Source organism: Nansenia antarctica (genome assembly GCF_963989245.1).
Source record: "Nansenia antarctica genome assembly, chromosome: 9".
Taxonomy (NCBI): domain Eukaryota; kingdom Metazoa; phylum Chordata; class Actinopteri; order Argentiniformes; family Microstomatidae; genus Nansenia; species Nansenia antarctica.
Window position 1 is genome coordinate 32705630 of NC_137679.1, and position 21488 is coordinate 32727117.

At 45.6% G+C, this 21488-nt stretch overlaps 1 protein-coding gene across 1 annotated transcript in view; it reads left to right on the forward strand.

Moving 5' to 3' along the window:
• The window catches only part of sh3gl3a (SH3-domain GRB2-like 3a), a 28812-nt gene that overhangs the window by 755 nt on the left and 6569 nt on the right, over window positions 1-21488 (forward strand). Inside the window, exons 2-4 of the mRNA XM_080539224.1 lie at window positions 19332-19400; window positions 19747-19819; window positions 20290-20433. Coding sequence (XP_080395350.1) covers window positions 19332-19400; window positions 19747-19819; window positions 20290-20433 — 286 coding nt within the window. The remainder of the gene's footprint in view (window positions 1-19331; window positions 19401-19746; window positions 19820-20289; window positions 20434-21488) is intronic.

The following is a 21488-nucleotide window of genomic DNA, read 5'->3' on the forward strand; positions in this document are numbered from 1 at the left end:
TATCCGACAGCTGGTCACCGTCTATCCGAGCAGGCCTTAAGAGGGGTTTTAGACAGCGTATGGTTGCACCAAAGAGTTGTCAAGAACAGTAGCCTCAGTTTTCTGTGACTTGCCCAAAATCATCTGTCAACTTATTTTGTTCTGCCTCCTCATAGAGAAAGATACTATCTAACTATCTTGTCTATCTGACTATCTAAGCTAGCGGTTTTCTTACATGTCATCCCTGTCTGTCAGTCCTTTTGGAAAGGCAAGCTACCATCATTGTAACAACTCTAGCAGTATCCCATTACTAAAAAGCATTTATTTGGACTGTTTACAACTATTTTGTGCATAATATGATAAATAAAAGTGACTATTCCTACTTATCCCCCCAAAAAACAACCTCTAACTATGCAATTGCAATGTACACAACGTAATACAATTCAATATTACCATATAATATAGTATTAGTTATATGCAATACAATACTTGTTAGACTCATTTGCACTGTTGCTAAACAGGCCTGTAGTATTCCAATCCCATCCACATAGGTTTGGTTCAAACATGTATAAACATGTCATGTCGGTTGCACAACTGTCCTTATAATGTTGTCATTAACAACCCAGTGACCTTTTCAAATGTGTAAATGCTAATACCCCCAACGCAATTAGTCATGTAGAAAAGACAGCCTTGACGCTGGAGTTTGACCTATTGTCGGTTCAATGCTGTGACCAGAATTAATTATAGACTAGTCTCAATGTTATGGATTCAAATGGCCATGCTCCAGTATGAAAATAATGGAGCTTTTTGTCACCACAGCAGAGCTTTGTCATTCAGTTGGGCCATGTGGCTCATTATCAGCATTAATAACGGATTCAGCTAGCGTCATTCTATTGTCGGCTAAATGTCAACACTGGCGTCATTGCGTCTGTGGTGGTCTGATGACATGTATGTAGATAATTCTCATTATTTATTTAATTCCTTTTTTGTCTCTTTATATTCTGTTATTATATTCTAGGCCTATGTGTCTTCATGCACCCTAAATGGAGCCCCCCCCCCCCCCCCCCCAGCGAAAGTATCTCTCACGATTGTAGCCTACTTGTATAACCGGAGTGACAAACATCTTGTAGGCCTATCTTGTGTCTTGACTAATGCAATTCAATCTGTGTATATGCTAGCACTCACAGTCTGTGGCACTTCACATTTTTACATCAAATACAGTGATAATTCAATTAAATAGCTTAGCCTGCCTGTGTGGGCCTGACCCATGATTTAAGCAGATCAAGTTCAACTGATTGAGAAATATCAATGGCTTTCAGGGCAAAACATGACCTAGTTTGTTTTGCTAGAATAGGACTAATAATGATTGGTCATTCAGTTGTTCAGTGGCCAGGTTGAATATAAACAGAACGTGTGTTCTGTGTTTTCTAGCTAGCCTAGTTGTTTTCATACCCACCCACTGTAGAGTGACTTTCCTCTAGTTCCTGTCCGGATACAACCAAAGCCATAAAACTAATTCCTGTTATTCCAGGACATAAACATCTGCCACTCTTTTCCACATCAGAATGGAATTAACTTATCAGATAGATAAATAAATAAACAGGTGTGTGTGTGTGTGTGTGTGTGTGTGTGTGTGTGTGTGTCTGTCTGTCTGTCTGTCTGTCTGTCTGTCTGTCTGTCTGTCTGTGTAGTGTCCAGGTATTTGTCGTACCATCAACATGTGTGCGTATCCACACCCCTTGGAGACCAACCTTGTTTAATCAGGCACACTATTCCATTGTGTCAAAACAGTATTTTGTGTGTTGTTATAGCGTTATCTCACCCCCCACTCCTCTCTCTGCTCTGATAACTGGCCCGGTTACTATTCTCCTGTCTCCTATATAGGCTATCTACTCTCCAATCAGCCACTATGTGTTGACAATCTAAAGTCCACGCTCCGTGACCGAAAGGTGAAGCAATCGTCAAGGTGAACAGCTAAACCTTCTTTAGAATGACGACAGAAATTAGCCGATTTAATAATTGACTATTTGACGCTCTCCTTCTTTCTCATGCTGTTTCCCCTCTGTGTCTGGGTAGGTGAAATCACTGTACATGGACTGTACACCAGGCAGAGTCAACAGAACCCTTTTTAATACTCCAAACAGTTTGACGTTGTGTCACACCGTAGCCTAGCTTTTACCCCCCACAAAGAGCAGCACATGGAGCACCATTGATAATCCTTAGGAAACCCTGAGATGAACCAGACCACTGGTAGCTGACAGGAGCCAGACCATTGGTAGCATGGGGCGGCTGTGGTTCAGGAGGTAGAGCCGGTGTCTAATGATCGCAAGGTCGGTGGTTTGATCCCCGGCTCCTCTCCTGTCCACGTGTCGAGGTGTCCTCGGGCAAGACGCTGAAACCCAAATTGCTCCCAACGAACGGGCTGGCTCCTTGCATGGTAGCTTGCTGCCATTGGTGTGTGAATGAGAGGCCATTGTAAATCACTTTGGATAAAGACGCTATATAAGTGCAGTCCATTTAGCTGAGAGGAACCAGACCACTGGTGGCTGAGAGGAACCAGAGGAGTAGACCAAAAATGGTTTACATTTTTACATTTAGCAGACACTTTTATCCAAAGCGACTTACAATTAGAGATTACACGGACCGTCTCCCTGGAGTAACTTAGGGCTAAGTGCCTTACTCAAGGGTACACTAGTGGTGGTGTTCCCAGGTGGGATTTGAACTTATGACCTTCTGATCACCAGTCCAACTCACTATCCACTAGCCTCACTGATAGCAGAGAGGAACCAGACCACTGGTAGCCGAGCGGAAGTTCACAGCCGGGGGCTCTTTGTTTATTGTTTGAAACTCGATTCCACTTGTTTCCTTTACTCAAAAGGAGTACGCAAAGGAGGAGAAGACCTTGGTTCGTCTCCTTCAATTCTTGTGAAAAGAAGCGAGTGCAGGATGGAAGAGACGAGGAGCGGAATCACATTTCTAACAAATGAGAAAGAGATTAATACCATCAAGGCCAGACAGCTGTCCTTAGAGGGAAAGGTAAAGAACTCTTCTGCCCTCTGTACTCTGTACTCTGGAACAGGTTGTCAGAAACAGTGCGTGTTATCAGGGGACAGAGTGGAGAAACTTGGTCACGTGTATGTTCATCATCAGAAGTCAATAGTGTGTGTGTGTGTGTGTGTGTGTGTGTGTGTGTGTGTGTGTGTGTGTGTTCAATTTTTATTGCTACATCACATTACACAAGTGTAAGAGAGTAAAATTCTTAGGCTTCAGTTCCAAAGTAGTGAAATGACCACCTCTCATCCGTTATCAGATTTAGCTGTGGTGCTGAAGCCGAAGAGTATCAAATAGGGTGAAAAAAGCAGCATCCGTACTCAAATCTGTGCAAAAATCATTATTTTATTGCAAGCTTTCGGTCATAGACATGCATAAAGCAGTGACAAGTGAATGCAGTAGTATAAAAGGTTCAAAGAACAGGGAATTGTAGTCCTAGATTTAATAGACTACAAAAGCCACATACACAAGTGTTCACAATAGTGCAGGACAAAAGTGACAGAATATGACAGGTGACAGAATATGACAAGTGACAGAAAGTGACAAAAATAAGACAGGATACAATATCCAGACAATTTACAGACAATAAGGCAATAGGCATAATTCAAGATAAAAAAGTGACAATATTACAGGACATGAGTGACAAATAAGACAGGATACAATTAGCAGCACAACTACTAATAAAATAAATAGGCCTAGTTCAAGTAGTAAAGTGGCTGTGAGCTTAATGTTTAGGTAGTCCGTATACATGGGATGCTTGGGGATGATAGTCAATATCTACAGCAGGCTAGTTTGTGTGTGTGTGTGTGTGTGTGTGTGTGTGTGTGTGTGTGTGTGTGTGTGTGCGCGCGCATGTGTTTGACTTTGTCTGTGCGTGTGCATGTGCATATGTTTGAGTTTGTCTGTGTGTGTGTCTTTCCATGCCTGTCCATGGCTCCACTATGTCATGTCGAACAGTGTTCTAATCTGTCCTAACCCGTGCTGCCTTTGTGTCTGAAATGACAGGCCCGCAGCCAAAAAAAGGAAGGTTTTGCGAAAGGAAAGATATGAATATGGATGGACGTAGTTACAGTCAGTAACCGCTCACCTCTGTCAAAAAGACCTCGTGAATCATGAATGAAGAACTGATCTAAGGCCTCAGCCAGCCAGGCCCGTGTGGCAGCTCTTCAGCTCTTCAGCTCATCAACATTTCATCACTTCCTCATCTGCCTCTTCGCGAGCCCCTGTACTGACGTCTACCCACCATTCTGCCGCTGTCAGTCTTGTCCAATTAAACTCGCCCGCTGTCATTGTTAAAACTATGTGTTGGGTGACGTCTTCAGTCATTCTAGATGTGCTGTCACAGAGTTCAGAGGGTTTCAATGGACAAGAGTGTCGAGAGGAGGAATCGGAGGATGTAGCATTGTTTTGCAAGGTGGGTTCAGCCGTGACACTTTAATGGATGCAGAGAGGAGAGTCAACTGTTAAAAGCACTGGACTGAGGGCAGAGTGGTGGTGGGTTTTTAAATGCCTTGTTTTTCTTTCGCTTAAAGTACGTGGTAAAGGAAAGTAACCTCGACACAGTGTTTCATATCCTGTGTGATGTCGCTGAGGTCGGCCTGTCTGCCTGTGTCTAGTATGACTGTGAAACGTCTGTCTGTCTGTCTGTCTGTCTCTCTGTCCAGGCTTCCCACGCTGGTCTTAAAAAGCAGTGAAGTCTAAAATCCAGCAATCCGATTTATAAGGCCTAAAAAGGTCTCACATTTCAGTTATTAGGGCTAAAAAGAGATTAGCTTGTCCTGCAAGGAAATCAGTCCGACCACATCTATTTACGCAGCAATTAATCAAGCTGGAACCAATATTTATTTTATATTAATTATCCTTCAGACATTTTTGTCTGTATGGCAGTGAAATCCCTAATTTCATCACCTTGAGGATGACATAGCTATCATATGGTGTCGCGAATAGGTAAAAAATTATATTCAAAGAGGTCTAAAAAAGGTCTAAAAAGGTCTTAAATTTGACTTGTTGAAACTTGTAGGAACCCTGTCTGTCTGTCTGCCTGTCTCTTTGTCTGTCTGCTTCCACCTTCCTGAGTACTGTGACAGCCCATGTTCTGCTGTCAAATTGCCCAAAGCTCCACAACTCCGGTAAACAAATCAGAAATAAATCATTTGTTGTTGTTCGGTCTTGAATTCCGACGTCCAGACTGAACACACTGTTGTTCCATTAACTGTCCAGCAGTGACCCTTGCTACCCTGCTGTTGTCATGGGTCAGTGTAAACGCTGAAACAAAGGCTCCTTTAGATGGCCTTCCCTACTGAGTTATTGAACGTGTTGATGCGCTGCTATCTATCTCCCTGCTTTTGTATTGACTGTGCAAAGTCAATGCGGAGCACCTAACTCTAGAATTGACTTTCAGGAGGGGCCCTGTTTATACGTGAACACACACACTCACACACACACACACACACACACACACACACACACACACACACACACACTTTCTTTCTTCGAGCGGTCATACATTTCCCAGCTCTGTCAAAGCAGTAGTTTTTCACTATCTTATTTGTGTGAGGCCTAAGGAATGGAATTCGATTCGGCCTTGGTATGCAAGACTTGTGTAATCTCAGGGTGTCCAAGGAGCTGTCTGAGAAGGCTCCGAACAAAGCTGCCGTCTCTGCTCTCACTTCAGGGTCAGCCCCAGAGCCCCAGAGCATTGGAAGGCCATCTCTTCCAGTCCGTTATTCTGATAACGGGCTCTGCGGTTCATCGCACCCTGTGTGTTCAGCTGCTGTAGGAGCAGAGTTTAGCAGAGGAAGGCAGGAGGGAGATGGCTGAGGTAGAGGAGGTAGAGGAGGTAGAGGAGGTAGAGGAGGTAGAGGAGGAGGAGGAGGAGGAGGGGAGGCATGGTGAGGTGTGTTGCCCATGGCCTCCTGGAACCTAGCCTGGAGCATTTGCGTACACAGTTATCAGCCCAGCTCTGCTCCCAGGCCTATCCTATCCCATCCCGGCCCAGCCCAGCCCAGCCCTGCCTGGCTAAGCCCACCCATGCCCAACCATGCCCAACCATGCCCAACCATGCCCAGCCTTACCCAGTTCAGCCTTGTTAAAACAAGCCCAGGATGTTCAGTCATTCTACGTGTGTGTGTGTGTGTGTGTGTGTGTGTGTGTGTATGTGTTAGGCCTGTAACAATTATGAAATAATTGTCTAATAGCAATTTAATTGTCTAATGGCAATCTTGACTGTGCTCCAACACGCTAGCTGGCTAACAATAAAGAACATTGCGTTAGCTAGATAGCTGCTCTGCATGTTAAGCACATCACAACATGCTGGACATGAACATGCTAAAAACACAGAACTACACATAACTAGATGACACACAGTCCCTTTTATTGATGAGAATTCATGGAAAATGTTATGTTCAAAAATATATTTTATGATACAGTTTTTTACGATTGCTAACTCACCATGTTCCATACTGAAACCCCAGTTTCACAACTCTTCATACAGTCTGCATTCGTAACACTCATGTTGGCCAATGACTTCATTCATGTCTCAAAAGAAGCTCGTTCAACCACACACTGTCAACAATGTTCACTCAGAAGCATACACTGTCATTCATAACATTCTGACTTACAAAACACTAACAACATTATAAAAATGGTTTGATTTATAGTAATCATAGACAGAATAGTTGACTGTACAACTGTAAAGTATTAGGCAACAAGAATGAATCAGAAATGCCACAATTTGCTTCTATCCTTTACAGTATTCTATCTTTTGCTTCTATCCTTTATGTTTTATCCTTTTTTTTCAGTATCTTTGCAGAAAGTAAGTTACGGTACATTTACTTCAAAGTACACTACATTTACTTGTGTAAAATGAAAAGTGAAAAATAAAGTGGAAGATGCAAAGTTCAAATACTGTAAAAAATAAAAACAGAAATTCCAGGCCTACAATACAATAGCAATCACACCAAAAATGTCTCACTCCTGAGGGTTCTGGTCCACCCTCTGGTCTGCATCTGGTCACATCTAATGTCTTCCCTGGCAATGCATCTAGTCTATTTCATTTCATTGTATATATTCTGCTAATATTTTCTAGACATTTCAATATGATTACTGCAAATAGTGAAAATACCACCGCTCATCCATTATCAGACTTTGCTGAGGTTCTGGAACTGAAGAGTATCAATAGAGTGCAAAATAACAGCATCTGCACACTCAAACACTGTGCAAAAAAACAGTTTATTGCGAGCTTTCTGTCATATATGATAGGAATATGATTACTGCAAAATTGCACCAAATAATTCAGTTTTGAACGTGTTCTTCAGAGTTTTGAACACAGTATGTTAGCAATGAAAAAATGTGTTGCAAATACATAGTATTTTGCAAGTGGGGGAGTTTGAATGAGAGAAGTGTTATGGCATTTGGAGAACGTAGTCATTGAATGCATTCTGTATGAAAGCAATGCACAAATCACAGAGAAAGAGTCACAGTTTTGTTCACATGGGTTTCTGCTCTGCTGACTGTATGAAGAGTTGTGAAACTGTGGTTTCAGTATTGAACATGGTGAGTTAGCAATCGTAAAAAACTGTAATAAAGAGGCATGGTTTACTTCATAGGTTGCTGTGTTATTATCTGGGTCACGTAACAGTGAAACAATTATATTGTTAATCGCAATTGTTTCAGAGATAGCAACATTTTGAATTTGTGTGTGTGTGTGGGTGTGGGTGGTTGGGTGTATGTGGGTGTGGGTGTGGGTGTGTGGGTGTGGGTGTGTGTGGGTGTGTGTGTCAGAATAGTTTGCTCTGCTCCATCCTGCTGCAGGTCCGTAGGGAGACGAGGGGAAACACAGGGAAACAACACGCCTCTGTTATCAAACACAGCTATACACTCACACACACACACCACTTCTGCGTGTGTGTGTGTGTGTGTATGTGCGCGTGTGTGTGTGGGTGTGTGTGTGTGTGTGTGTGGCCTCGTGAGTCAGACACCAGGGAGATTCCATTCCTCGCTGTGTTCAGAGGAAACTGGTGGATTTACGCTAACATACTTTGTTATGGTTTAACAAGTGATTTTCACTTTCTACCCCTTGTATACCCTAGGCCGTGCATTGTCTCACAGGACAGGCTGATGTAACGTCTGTTCAGTCTATCGTGACTCTGCATTTTTTACATTTCGATCATCCACTGCCCGGAGGAATAGGTTGCTAGCAAGACGGTGGTGCAACACGTGGAATATTTGTGGAATATTTGACAACCTGTCCAGACAAATTTCCTCTCTCCTCGTCTCCTCCCCGCAGCATGTCTCCACCCAGAAGGTGTAGGCTGAGCCTTAAAGAGACATTCTCACTATCTCCAGCATGATACCAGTGTCTAACATGTGAAACAGGTTTTCTATGTTCTGTAGTCAAAAATATAAAGACAAAAAGTTCTTAACCTGTTTTACATTGGGGGTACTGTATCTCCCTGTCTTCATAATGACTGTGTAAAGTCAATGCAGAGCACGTAACTCTAGCCATTGCTCTTAGTAGGGCCCTGTTCACACATAGACACACACACACACACACACACACACACACACACACACGCGCGCACACACACACACACACACACACACACACACACACACACACACACACACACACATACACAGAAACACTAATTTCGGTCTTATCTATAACGCTCTGGAAATACCCAGTTTATTGGGAGTAAAACAGATTTTTTTAAAATTACCCATAATACCCATAGGACCTTTTTTATCTCTTTGACTACACACATCTTCACATATGTAGACACTGGTATGGCGCTGGAGACAACGCACGTTGACGTTCAAAATTGACAAAGTGTCCCTTTAATGCGTAATCTCTCTCATGTTGCTTTAATACACGGATGACTGGGTTTCCCAGCCCCCACAGAGAACCATAGAATAAGAGAGATTAGTGAACATATGGTACCCCAGCCTGGTGAGACCTACAGTACATGGTGAGCTATGTGTGGAATGTGTGTGGAAACACAACCTTGGCTAAGAGTGTGGAGGCATTAACCACCTAGATGATAATGAAGTAGCCGGGTAGACAAGCAAGAATGCTCAAGGCTCTATTGATTGGTTGGTTGAATGAATGACAGCAGCAGGTGTCCTGCACCTCTCACTACAGAGCCTCCCCGGGTCCCAGGCTGTGGTTAACCCTTTGGGGATCTCCCCATAATTCCCTCAGTCCTAGTCCTAGTCCACTGCTGGAAATATCATTCATAGTCGTTGTTTTCTTCATCGCCTCTCTCTCCCTCTCTCTCTCTCTCTTTCTCTCATCCCCATCCTCCCTCTCTCTCTCCTTGTCTCTCTGTCTCTCTCTACCCCCCCCTCTCTTTATGTATACACTCACTGAGAACATTATTAGAAACATCTGTAACATCTGTCTGTGTAATAGTGTGGGGAATGTTTTTCTTGGCACGCTTTCGGCCCATTAATAACAATCAATCATCGCTTGAATGCCACAGGCTATTTGAGTATTGTTGCTGACCTGTGCATCCCTTCATGGCCATAATACCCATCTTCTAATGGCTATTTCAGCATAATGATACATGGTGCATTGTCACAAAGGAAAGGCCGTCTAAAACTTGGTTTCATTAACATTTTGGGATGTGGTACAACGGCCTGATTCACAGCTTGAAAATGCACCTGAAAAGAAATCTAAAGGGATTGTGTGACGCAATCATGTACATGGACCAGAATCTCATAGGAATGTTTCCATCTAGTGGAATCAATGCCAGAATTGAGGCTGTTTCGAGAGCAAAGGGAGGCCCTACCCTGTATTCATATAGTGTTCCTAATAAAGTGTTCGGTAAGTGATAAGATGATTTCCTGATGATGGGTGGTGGCCGAGATCTTTGGTACTGGTACCCAAACGTAATTAAAGATTAGCTCACGGTAGACAATTAAGATACAAGTTTATTCCGACGTCGGGTGTGCTCAGTCACAGGGAGACAGAACGCACACAGTATGTTGTTCACAGTGCCTCTTATAGGCGATAGTTGATGATCAAGCAAACATACAAATCATAACCATTGACAAGGCTCCGTTGAGTCTACCTTGACCCGGAAGGGTCCTCACAACTTTCTAACTCCGCTCCATAAGAAGATGACCTATTGACCCATGTTCTATACTGGTCACCAGTCAAGTTACATGCTGCAAGGTAGATGGCAGACCATGAGACAGAGAGGGTGAACCCGTGTTTGGCTGAGTGTCAACAGTCCAGATGTCACGTCTTGATTATGATTACAGATGAGTTCATGCAGAGTGTTCAAAGTTTACAAGTGCAGAATGAAAAACGCATCCTAGTATCAGTAAGTGTATCGGCCTATATACAGTATTTTATACCCTGTCCTTGCTCTCCTCTCTACTTGCCATTCCTTCTCCTTTCTTCCTGTGCTGGAGCAACCCTGTGTTCTCTGAGTAAACACCATCATTTCTGGCAGCAGGCCTAGGGGTGATGGACGACGTGGCCGAGGTGTTTCTAATGACCTCTCTCCTCCTCTCCTCTACTGCTCTCTGAGTGTGGAGTGCCGAGTCTGAGGTGATGCCAGGAATGTTGCTTTTCCCTCTCTCCGCTGGCTGGAGTTCCCGCATGGCACAGGCCTGAGAGATGCGGGAAAAACCAGGGAGGGGGGAAATGGGAACGTTGTGACTATGTATCTTTCTGTTGTTGATAAGAGAGTCTGTGGGAAATGATGGGGGAATGAGGAATGTGTTTCACAACAAATAGCCTACAATGTTTGTGCCGATAGGCTACTTTAGTCTAGTGAAGTAGCCTTTGTTTAGAGGGCGATGTTTAGAGTGGTTACAGGGTGACAGTTTCACTGTATTGTTTAATGTCCACTTGTCTTACTGTAGTTTTATTGTTGGCCATTTGTTTTGACTAATGAATGAAAAGGTATTGTGTGTGTGTGTGTGTGTGTGTGTGTCTGTGTCTGTGTGTATGTGTCTGTGTGTGAGTGAGTGAGTGTCTGTGTGTGTGTGTGTGTGTGTCTGTGTGTGAGCGTCTGTGTGTGAGCGTCTCTGTGTGTGTGTGAGCGTCTGTGTGTGAGCGTCTGTGTGTGAGCGTCTGTGTGTGTGTGTGTGTGTGTGTGTGTGTGTGTGTGTGTGTGTGTGAGCGTCTGTGTGAGTGTGTGTGAGCGTCTGTGTGTGTGTGTCTGTGTGTGTGTGTGAGCATCTGTGTGTGTGTGTGTGTGTGTGTGTCTGTGTGTGTGTGTGAGCATCTGTGTGTGTGTGTGTGAGCGTCTGTGTGTGTGTGTGTGAGCGTCTGTGTGTGTGTGTGAGCGTCTGTGTGTGTGTGTGTGAGCGTCTGTGTGTGTCTGAGAGTCTGTGTGTCTGTGTGAGCGTCTGTGTGTGCGTGTGTGTGTGTGTGCGTGAGATAGATCATGGCCAGGACATTGTCCAGCATCTGAGGGGGAAGGAAAACAGTGGGTGTGAAACTCCCCTCTGGACTCCCACAGCCGCCTGTGTTACGTTGCCACGGCATTGTTCATCGTCCAGGAAACAGCAGCGCAACGAGAACCACCGAGACTGAATAGAAACAACTTTATTGGCCACAGACACAATTAAGGAAACCTACCATTTGGCTTCACTCACGGCCAACCCACTTAAAAACGTGAACGGCATTAAAACGTCAGAGCCACTTCAGTTTGATATCATCCTCGTGTCCCCGAACGTCGAATCTATTCCTGTCTGATTCAGAATTGCGTTAGGCTTTACTCATAGACTCTGAAGGAGATTTGGGCTCCGGCGCTTCTCTCAGTTGATTACTGGGGATAATTGCATGTCTAATGTTGTAGATTAGAACCCGTCTGTCTGGATTAAGAGAGGGTTTCTGCCCCCTAATCTGGAACAGTGACACCAGTGAATTAGAGCCAGCTGCCACCTGCTGGATCACGTCATAGTTATTACCTCCCAGACAGCATACAACACAGCTGCTTTCTCTCTCTCTCTCTCTCTCTCTCTCTCTCTCTCTCTCTCTCTCTCTCTCTCTCTCTCTCCCTCTCTCTCTCTCTCTCTCTCTCCCTCCTTCTCTCTCCCCCTCTCTCTCTTTCTCTCTCTCTCTCTCTCTCTCCCTCCTTCTCTCTCCCCCTCTCTCTCTTTCTCTCTCTCTCTCCCCCCCTCTCTCTCTCTGTCTTTGTTTTGTCAACAGCATCACAAGCTTGAGGCTAATGGTTTTAGCGGTTGCTACGGACATCATATGTAAACCTACTGTGCTCCCCTTAGCTAACTGTGGTACATTTCTACATGTTGAGTCTCATTCACATTTCCCATATTCACCCCCTCCCTTGTCCTAGATATGTTTGGCATCCATGTTGGGCTACAGGGAAGGCTGGTGGAGGTAGAAATCGGAGGATGGGCTCATTGTAATTGCATGACATTAAATGTGTTTGATACCGTCGTTGCTCATTCCATTCCATGCATCACAACGAGTCCATTTCTGATTCCCTCCTCCACCAGCCTCCACTGTTGGGCTAATTTCCCCCAGTATTAGATTGCTAATTTTACCCTGTGACCCAGTTCGTCGTTTCAGCACTCCGTGCCCAACCCGTAGTAGACTGTGGCACGGGAAAGACCCAGATTTGGGTCAGCCTGCGGGCATGGTTCTGCTAATGGGGTTAACGGCCTGGGCCGGAGCTGTAGTGGAGGCTGCTGGAGGCAGAAATCGGAGGACGTGCATTACAATAAGCCCGTCCTCCCCCGGCCTGGACCAGCGGGCTGGCAGGGTGAGGCTGGCATGCTGGGGCTGGCAGGGGGGCGTGTGTCTGGGTGGCCCGGTTCAGCGCCAGGCCTCCCTGGATCAAGAATACCAATGGCCCGGTCCGGGCTTCACTCTGCTCTTGCAAGGCAAGAGTAGTTATTTTTTCCCAGACAGTATTTTATCACTCCTTATCTCTCCTCTGCCTGTGTAGCAGGGTTAACCCAACCCTATCCACCAAAAAACGTGTCCTATCTATATCCTATATAGCGACGGTATTGGAAACAGGCTTGGAAACACACTGGTTAACCTACTTGCCATGCATGGCAACCTGCACTCCAAAACTCCAACTTAGAGTTTGTCTTCACTGTGGTACATTGATTATGTCGTTTTATGTAGGCCTAGTACTTTTGTGGTCCATGAGTTTTTTTTCTCGGACAGGCGGTTCAGGACCATGTTCGCAAGGACAAATAGACTGAAGCTCAGCCATTCAGGCCCTGAACACAGCAAAGACCTAGGTTCTAGGCCCTGGACAATCTAGACAAGTTGATGGCAGCTACTAGATTTTAATCAAGTGCAATACTGAAACACAACTGTGAACATTTCAAACCTGCAAACTGCGACACTTTAAATGAATGTGCAATAACACTATGTGCAATATGACAACCCTCGGGTACATAAGGTTCAGAGATAGGAAATGTTTGAATAGGTATAGCATAGCATAGAGTACAGCACAGTGTTTTATTTGTATAGTATAGTATAGTGGATAGTGTACATAGCCTTTATTTATGTAAACCAGCTCTTTTCCCTTCTTGTTTTTAGTTTTTTTTCCTAGCACCAGGGGAGCCCCCCCTCCCAAATTTCGTTGTATGGTACCTGTACTATATCAATGACAATAAAGACCATTCATTCATTAATTCATTCATTCATTTAATCATTTACCACAGTAACCGTACTAGGCCTATAGGCGTACATCAGTGGAGGCTGGTGGAGGTAGAAATCAGAGGACTCATTGTAATGGGGATCCTTGTAATGCATGAAATGGAATGAGGAATGGTATCAAACACATTCCTCATGCCATTCCATGCATAACGATGAGGCCGTCCTCCGAGTTCTACCTCCGCCAGCCTCCCCCTGTACTAGGCCAACATATAGTGTTGTCTTTGACAGGCAAGTTGATCCAGTGGCTCAGCTGCCTGTAGGGCTGTGTGGTCTCAGTGAAAGCACACAGAATCACTGTGTGTGTGTGTGTGTGTGTATTTCCTGTCTCTCCCCTCCCTCCCCCACTTCACCCTGCTACTGTACATTGTTCAGCTGATCCCCCTCCCCCCCCCCCTCCACCCCCACCCAGTCTGTCTCACTGCTCACCGGTTACATAAGGCCGGGGGGCCGAGGTCGGTGTGAACTGTGAACACACACTCCGGAGCTATCTTGTCATTACTGATGTCGTAACAATGGCCGCCCATGACAGATCGTCCCTCCCAGGCAGCGTTTAGTGACTAATCTGTGGGGGAAATGAAACATGACAGTGTGCTAGACCCAGCGTGCGTCGGAAGTGGCGGTGACGCAGACCTACTGCTGTTTACTGTTCCTCTCCCTCCTCCGATTCAGTCATCACAGCGATGCTAAACCAGCCTAATGGAAAATGGGAGATTTCTGTACGGTACTGTACTGTGCTGTCTAGACCAGGGGAGGCTGGTGGAGGTAGAAATGCATGGAATGGTATCAGACACATTCCTCATTCTGGCATTACTAAAATCTATTGTTTAATTTGCCTTGACATTTTCACAGAGTGGTGCCGATGTGTGTGTGTGTGTGTGTGTGTGTGTGTGTGTGTGTCTACCACCCTAGTACCCTAGCACCTAACCCTAACCCTAGTTTTCCCACATGTACCGTATTCCCACATGTACCGTAACATATACAATTGCAAAGAATGTACAATCAGTGGCAGGGCTGGAGACATCCTGAGTCCACCAACTGTGACAATGTGATCCAAGTCCAACGTTTGGCTCCCACGCGGACAAGAACATGACTAAGCCAAAGCATTTTACTCTTGTGTACTATTACATAATAAAACCAATTGTGATTCTGATTCTGATGACTAAATGGCTGTCTATCTGTTCCAAATCTGCCTCTTTCCATTTCTACCTCCTCCACCCCCCCCCCACTGCTCGAAATTCATACAGTATGGGACAAAGAGAGATGGTAAACTCTGTCGATCTAAGGCCTAAAAAGATTCTGACATCTCGTGACAAAACATGTGTTCAGTGTCTTCCTGGACCTGGTTTGGCCCGGTAAGATAAACAGCTCTTCAGCAGCACGGTCACACAGGGTAAAACCACAAACAACCACCATTAACAAACAACAAATCAGCCGTCTGGGGCCATGCCCTAACATGGTGGTGGGGAGGGTGACAGGGAACTATTTGGGTTGTGTCTCTTCTCTTCTCTTCTCTTATTTCCTCTCCTCTCCTCTTTTCTCCTCTCTTCTCCTCGCTCCTCTTCTCCTCTTCTCTTCTCTCCTCCTCCCTTCTTCTCTCCTCTCCTCCTCTCCCCTTCTCTTCTCTTCTCTCCTCCTCCCTTCTTCTCTTCTCTCCTCTCCTCCTCCCTTCTTCTCTTCTCTCTCCTCTACTCCTCCCTTCTTCTCTTCTCTCCTCTCCTCCTCCCTTCTTCTCTTCTCTCTCCTCTACTCCTCCCTTCTTCTCTTCTCTCGTCTCCTCCTCTCCTCTCCTCTTCTCTCCTCTCCTCTCCTCTCCTCCTCTCCTCTTCTCTCCTCCTCTCCTCTCCTCCTCTCTTCTCTTCTCTCCTCTCCTCCTCCTCTTCTCTCCTCTCCTCCTCTCCTCTCCTCTTCTCTTCTCTTCTCTCCTCCTCTCCTCTTCTCTTCTCTCCTCTCCTCTCCTCTCCTCCTCTCCTCTTCTCTCGTCTCCTCCTCTCCTCTCCTCTTCTCTTCTCTCCTCTCCTCCTCTTCTCTCCTCTCCTCTCCTCTCCTCCTCTCCTCTTCTCTCCTCCTCTCCTCTCTTCTCTCCTCTCCTCCTCCTCTTCTCTCCTCTCCTCCTCACCTCTCCTCTCCTCCTCCTCTTCTCTCCTCTCCTCTCCTCCTCTCCTCTTCTCTCCTCCTCCCTTCTTCTCTTTTCTCCTCTCCTCTCCTCTACTCCTTTCCTTTCTTATCTTCTCCACTCCTCTCCCTTCTCTTCTCCTCTCCTCTCCTCCTCTCTTTCCCTCTTGTCTACTATCCTTTCCTCTCCTCTCCTCTCCTCATCCTGACTTATAGTGTTGTTTGTGCTCGTTGCAGCTGATGTTACACAGTCATTGACCCCTTGACCAGCACAGCCATGATCCATCACCACTGTGTGTGTGTGTGTGTGTGTGCGCGCACGTGCCTTCTCAGTGCTCTGCGTAGTGAACAACTGTACTACTCACCCCCTCCCAAGAGTGGAGTAACTAGATTAGCTTTAGGTTTATTTGTTGAGGGAGAGGGCTGATAAACTGGGACTGATTCTGTCTGCCCTGCTTCCAATAACGCTCCTTGTCTTGTCATCAGATAACATAATCTCAGTGATCAGCAGACCACCACGTCTGTGTCGGCTCCACACCATGTCGCCTATCAACCACAGGGGATTACGACACAACTTGAATTTGATTTGCGCAAAGCTTTCCCGACTGTTTCCCTGTAATGTGGTTCTCCTCAGATTACTTTAGCAGCAAGACAGATTACTGAGAACAGCTTTCAGGAACTTGACCGGTGCTAGTGTCTTGTTCCTGTAACGAGCGTTGTTCGTCAGTTCAGCTGCTGACCTCAGACTTCCTTGTACAGACAGAGAGTTTCCTGGCGCTAACCTTATGAAGTTTGCAGCCTCTGTGTGCCACAGATGTGTGTGTGTGTGTGGGTGTGTGTGTGTGTGTGTGTGAGAGCCCAGCCCAACCCAGCACACCATTCCTCATTCCATTCCATGCATTACAATGAGCCCGTCCTCCGATGTCTACCAGCCTCCACTGGTGTGCACGCATCAGGGATCTCTCCCCTGTCCCTCGCTGTTAAAGTGGACAGGTCTCAGACTCAGCAGTACTGCTGCTGTAGGACCCATTAGCTCCGCTAGGCTATCTTTAGCCTCCTGGTGACAGGGGCATGCTGCTTTCTGTCTCTAGTAATACGTACAGCCTTTGTAACTTTCTCTAGTGGGGTTTGTTGGGGTGAAACAAGTCTACAACAAGTCACACTGTGTGCTTTAAGCTCCTGCCAGACAAAAGCATAATGACTGTAGTGACGTTTTCCTGCTTTATAGAAAGAACAACTAAGGCATCATTCAGTCCTGCAATATGTTGCTGTTGTTGTTGGTGAAGGTTTTGTATTGTACTTTTTGCATTATCTTTCAGCAATGAGTCAAAGTCAAACGACGGACAATGTTGCTATTTCGTAGTTTCCTTCCCATTGTGTCGTAAAGGATAAAAGGTTCCACAATTTCCTCTGTCATTGTGGATGTTCGAAGAAAGTTCTCCATCCGTTTTGCCGTTATCTCACGTGTTACGCAACTGTGGTTTTTGAACGCAGGAGGATTGTTCCAAGCGGTGGTGGCTGGTAGCAGCTTAGGCAAGATGTTGTCACAGTAATGCTGTCTGATAGCGGACCCTGTCCCATGCAGGCCACTGGAGAGAGGGCTTCAGGGACTGTGGTGTGATCATCTCAGGAGAGAGGACTTTAGGTCTGGGGTGTGACCATCTCAGGAGAGAGGACCTCAGGTCTGTGGTGTTTAGGTCTGGGGTGGTACCATCTCTGGAGAGAGGACCTCAGGTCTGTGGTGTGTGGTGTGTGGTCTGTGGTGTGACCATCTCTGGAGAGAGGACCTCAGGTCTGTGGTGTTTAGGTCTGGGGTGGTACCATCTCTGGAGAGAGGACCTCAGGTCTGTGGTGTGTGGTCTGTGGTGTGACCATCTCAGGAGAGAGGACTTTAGGTCTGGGGTAGTACCATCTCAGGAGAGGTTACCCCCTGAGGGAGAGATTGATGGTGTTGTTGTAGTGTACATTTCACTGCAGGTGTGAGAGTGATCCCAGAGAAGGCTGGTGGGCTCTGCAGTAAAACCATAGGAAGGATTGGACACTAATGGTCTTGTGTTCTAGGCACCGTGGTGTGGTGGCAGCATTCGGGTTCGACCATTAGGAGGGAAATCTGTAAATCGGTGTTGGGAGCTGATTTTAGGCTGGCCGTGTTCGAAAAAAAATAAACGATTACTTCAGGTTGTTCAAACTTGTATTTCTCAATGCCAGTGGCACTTAGTCATTCTTACTGTTGGGGAACAAACTTCAGAGTGTTACCTTCAAAAGGAGACCAACCCCATGCATTTACTCCAAATGGGAAGTACATTTTACAGGAATGGTAAGAGGCTACTGCTAACTGTTAGCCTATGTCGCTAGGATGGTCAGTCAGCTACTGTAGCATCATTCAAATCAAAGCTGAGATAAGTATTTCTCACTAGGGTTAGTTCTCTCACTAACCAGGCTACTTTTTTGGGCTCTGATGTTGTTGGCTTGACGTGTAGCCTAGTTTTTTCTGAATTAGTCTAGAATTTTAATCTTCTTATGACTGCCAGGGAAGGAATGGGCCCTGGTCCACAACACGCTTTCAGTGGTTGACACAGTTCTTGAGGATAACATTTGGTGGATATTCTTTCTGACTAAAATGCTGTTTTTAGTTGTATTTTACCTAGAGGTACCTTGAAAAATAGAGACCTCGCCTTTTTTCCCCCTTGCAGGGATATTATAATAAACTAGCAAAACAGACAATGAATGAATTTCTGTCACCCACATGGTACCACTTGAGTATGTTTTATGCAAATGGTTTCCTGTGAAACATGCTTCATTAAGAATTCAGGTCTCCCTATTTATGTAGCACCAGACTAAGTAGATGCAGATTGATCTACTGCGACCTGCGGAACTGCACAGGAGTGAGAGCTGGATTGATACACTGAGAGATAAAAGGCTATCAGGACATTCATAGGTAAGGAAGGAGTGGAGGGAGAGAGAGGGGGAGAGAGAGAGGGAAAGAGGGAGAGAGAGAGGGAGAAAGAGAGGGAGAGAGAGAGAGAGGGAGAGAGGGAGAGAGAGAGGGGGAGAGAGAGACTCAAGTGTGTCACTAGAGATCTAGTGTGACGCTGATGATGATGATGATAGTGATGGTGATGATGAGAGGACCAGCGTGTCAGTTATCAGAAACAGACAACAGTAGCAGTACACCAGTGAGTCAGACTGCCAACACACTGACTCACACCGTCAATACCCACAACATTCCTGTTCTAACTTGATAGAGTGTCTCTCTTACACACCTCAATGTTAGTCCAAAAGCTTTATTGCTTTTATTGTAGGGTAATGTAATGTATCTGTTATTAGGGTATGTCAAACATATATGCATATAATATACCTCGTCTGTCATTGCTAAAGCATCAGTGTAAACACATTAACAGCAAGAACATGGTAATCATTAATTTATACTCCCTCTCTCTCTCTTTCTCTCTCTCTACCTCCCCCCCCCCTCTCTCTCTCTCTCTCTCTCTCTCTCTCTCTCTCTCTCGCCCTCCCTCCTTGTGTTATACAGCTGTTCAGTGAGAAGATAAGTGGAGCTGAAGGAACAAAGCTGGATGAAGACTTTATGGAGATGGAGAGGGTAATGACGGAGCCACCATTAGCAACACGACCCCCTCCCCCCACCCCTCCCCCTCACACACACTACTAGTACTCTCTAAGATGAATGTGTTACAGACAGGGTCTGTTCTTCAGCCCTGGGTGGGTGCAGGCTTCTGTTACAGCCTAGCACTAGCCAACCGGGTTCAACTTACAGACCATCAAGCCTCAGTTGAGATGAAGCAGGTGTGTTGGTGCTAGGTTGGCCAAAAGCCTGGCACAGCTTGCCGGTCGGTCACAGGGCCAGAACTGGGAATGTTACAACACTGGAATGCTGAAATAAAGAGGTGCTCTGTTCTTTTTTGCTAACATGAGGATCTTGTTTCTAGAAAATCGAAGTCACAAACAAATCTGTGTTGGACCTCTTGTCCAAAACAACGGAATACCTCCAGCCCAACCCAGGTAAGACGGAGCCTAACCCTCACCATAATATAGACAAAGTCATAATATAAACTAACTTTTTGCATCACTACTCATAGAAATATAATGGATAGAAGGGACATACTGTCGTTCCTAAAGCCTTGCTATGGTAAATATTAGCTTGAAACATAATTAGCTTGGAATTATTGTTGCTTTAAATAGGAATGTCCGTGGTGCAGCATATGATATTATCATCGCAATGTTCCTGGTACGATTCCGACCCTCGAAAGATCCTGCATGTCATCCCTCCTCTCTCACCCATCCTTCCTCTCAATCTCTACTGTCTCTATCTGTTTCTAAAGCAGAAATGCCCTAAAAACATATATACATATATATAATAAATCAGAATGTCTATTCTAGTTGTTCTACTTCTATGTCTTTGCTCCTCTATTCAGGTGAATGGTAGTGCAGGCTAACAGCTTCTGTTGTGTTTGCTGTGTGTTTCCCTGTAGCCTCCAGAGCCAAGCTGGGCATGTTGAACACGGTGTCTAAGATGCGGGGCCAGGTGAAGACCACAGGCTACACCCAGACAGAGGGGGTTCTGGGGGACTGCATGCTCCGCTACGGCCACGAGCTGGGGGACGAGTCCGCCTTCGGTACGACACACACACACACACACACACACACACACACACACACACACACGAAAACACACACACTCCATTAAACACTCACACACTCATGCTCATATTTTACATTTTACACATTCTGAGCTTCCCTCCAAGATGTAACATAGGGTTTTGCATAGGGCTCTCTATATGCTATGGAAGTCTGTATGTCACAAACTGCAGAATGTAAACAGAGCCACTTCACCGTTATAGCAAAAGAGAGTCAGTGTGGGAGCAAATGAATAGCAAATTCCAGTAAGTTACTCAATTTGCCTTGCGTGCGAGCTTAGTAAATCCTAGTAAACCAAATTAGAACATATTTACACTTTGTTAGCAACCACTCAGATTTACTTTTGCTACCAATCATAACGTTGCCATCTGTCTCACAAAAGTGACAAATATCTCCAGTTCTGAGTGGGAAATTCTCAGAGGTAAACAAGTTGCTGAGAAGGACATTTCATAGTTTTCGAGTTCAAATGGGAGAGGAGAGGGGGAGGATCTGTGACTCACCTACACACGCTTGTTACTCACCTGTTCCACACACAGCCTCCTCCTGAGGGTAACACCTACGCCGGAGTCTAGCGTAGGGACCATCGCTACAGACATCCTCTCTGGACTTGTCAACGGTTGAGTTTCTAATGTCCTTGAAAAACTCTGGGCCCCAGTCAGGACTATTATTAGATGTGGAAGCTGCGTGCTGCGGAGCCGCTGTTCTCACCTTGAAGGAGAGGTCATGGCGTCGCTGTGCTCTCTGAACACCGCAGAGACGGGGAGAGGAAGCCTTTGAAGTGCTTTTTCATCCTGACTGTGCACCCAATCTCATGCACACACACACTTGCACATGCACACACACTTGCACACACTTGCTCTTTCTAACACACAGACACACACACACACACACACACACACACACAAACACTTTCTAAACCAGACAAACACACACACACACACACACACACACAGACACACTTTCTCTCTCTAACACACATATACACACCCACATTATCTCTCTCTCTCTCGCCCTCTCACACTCATGCTGTGTG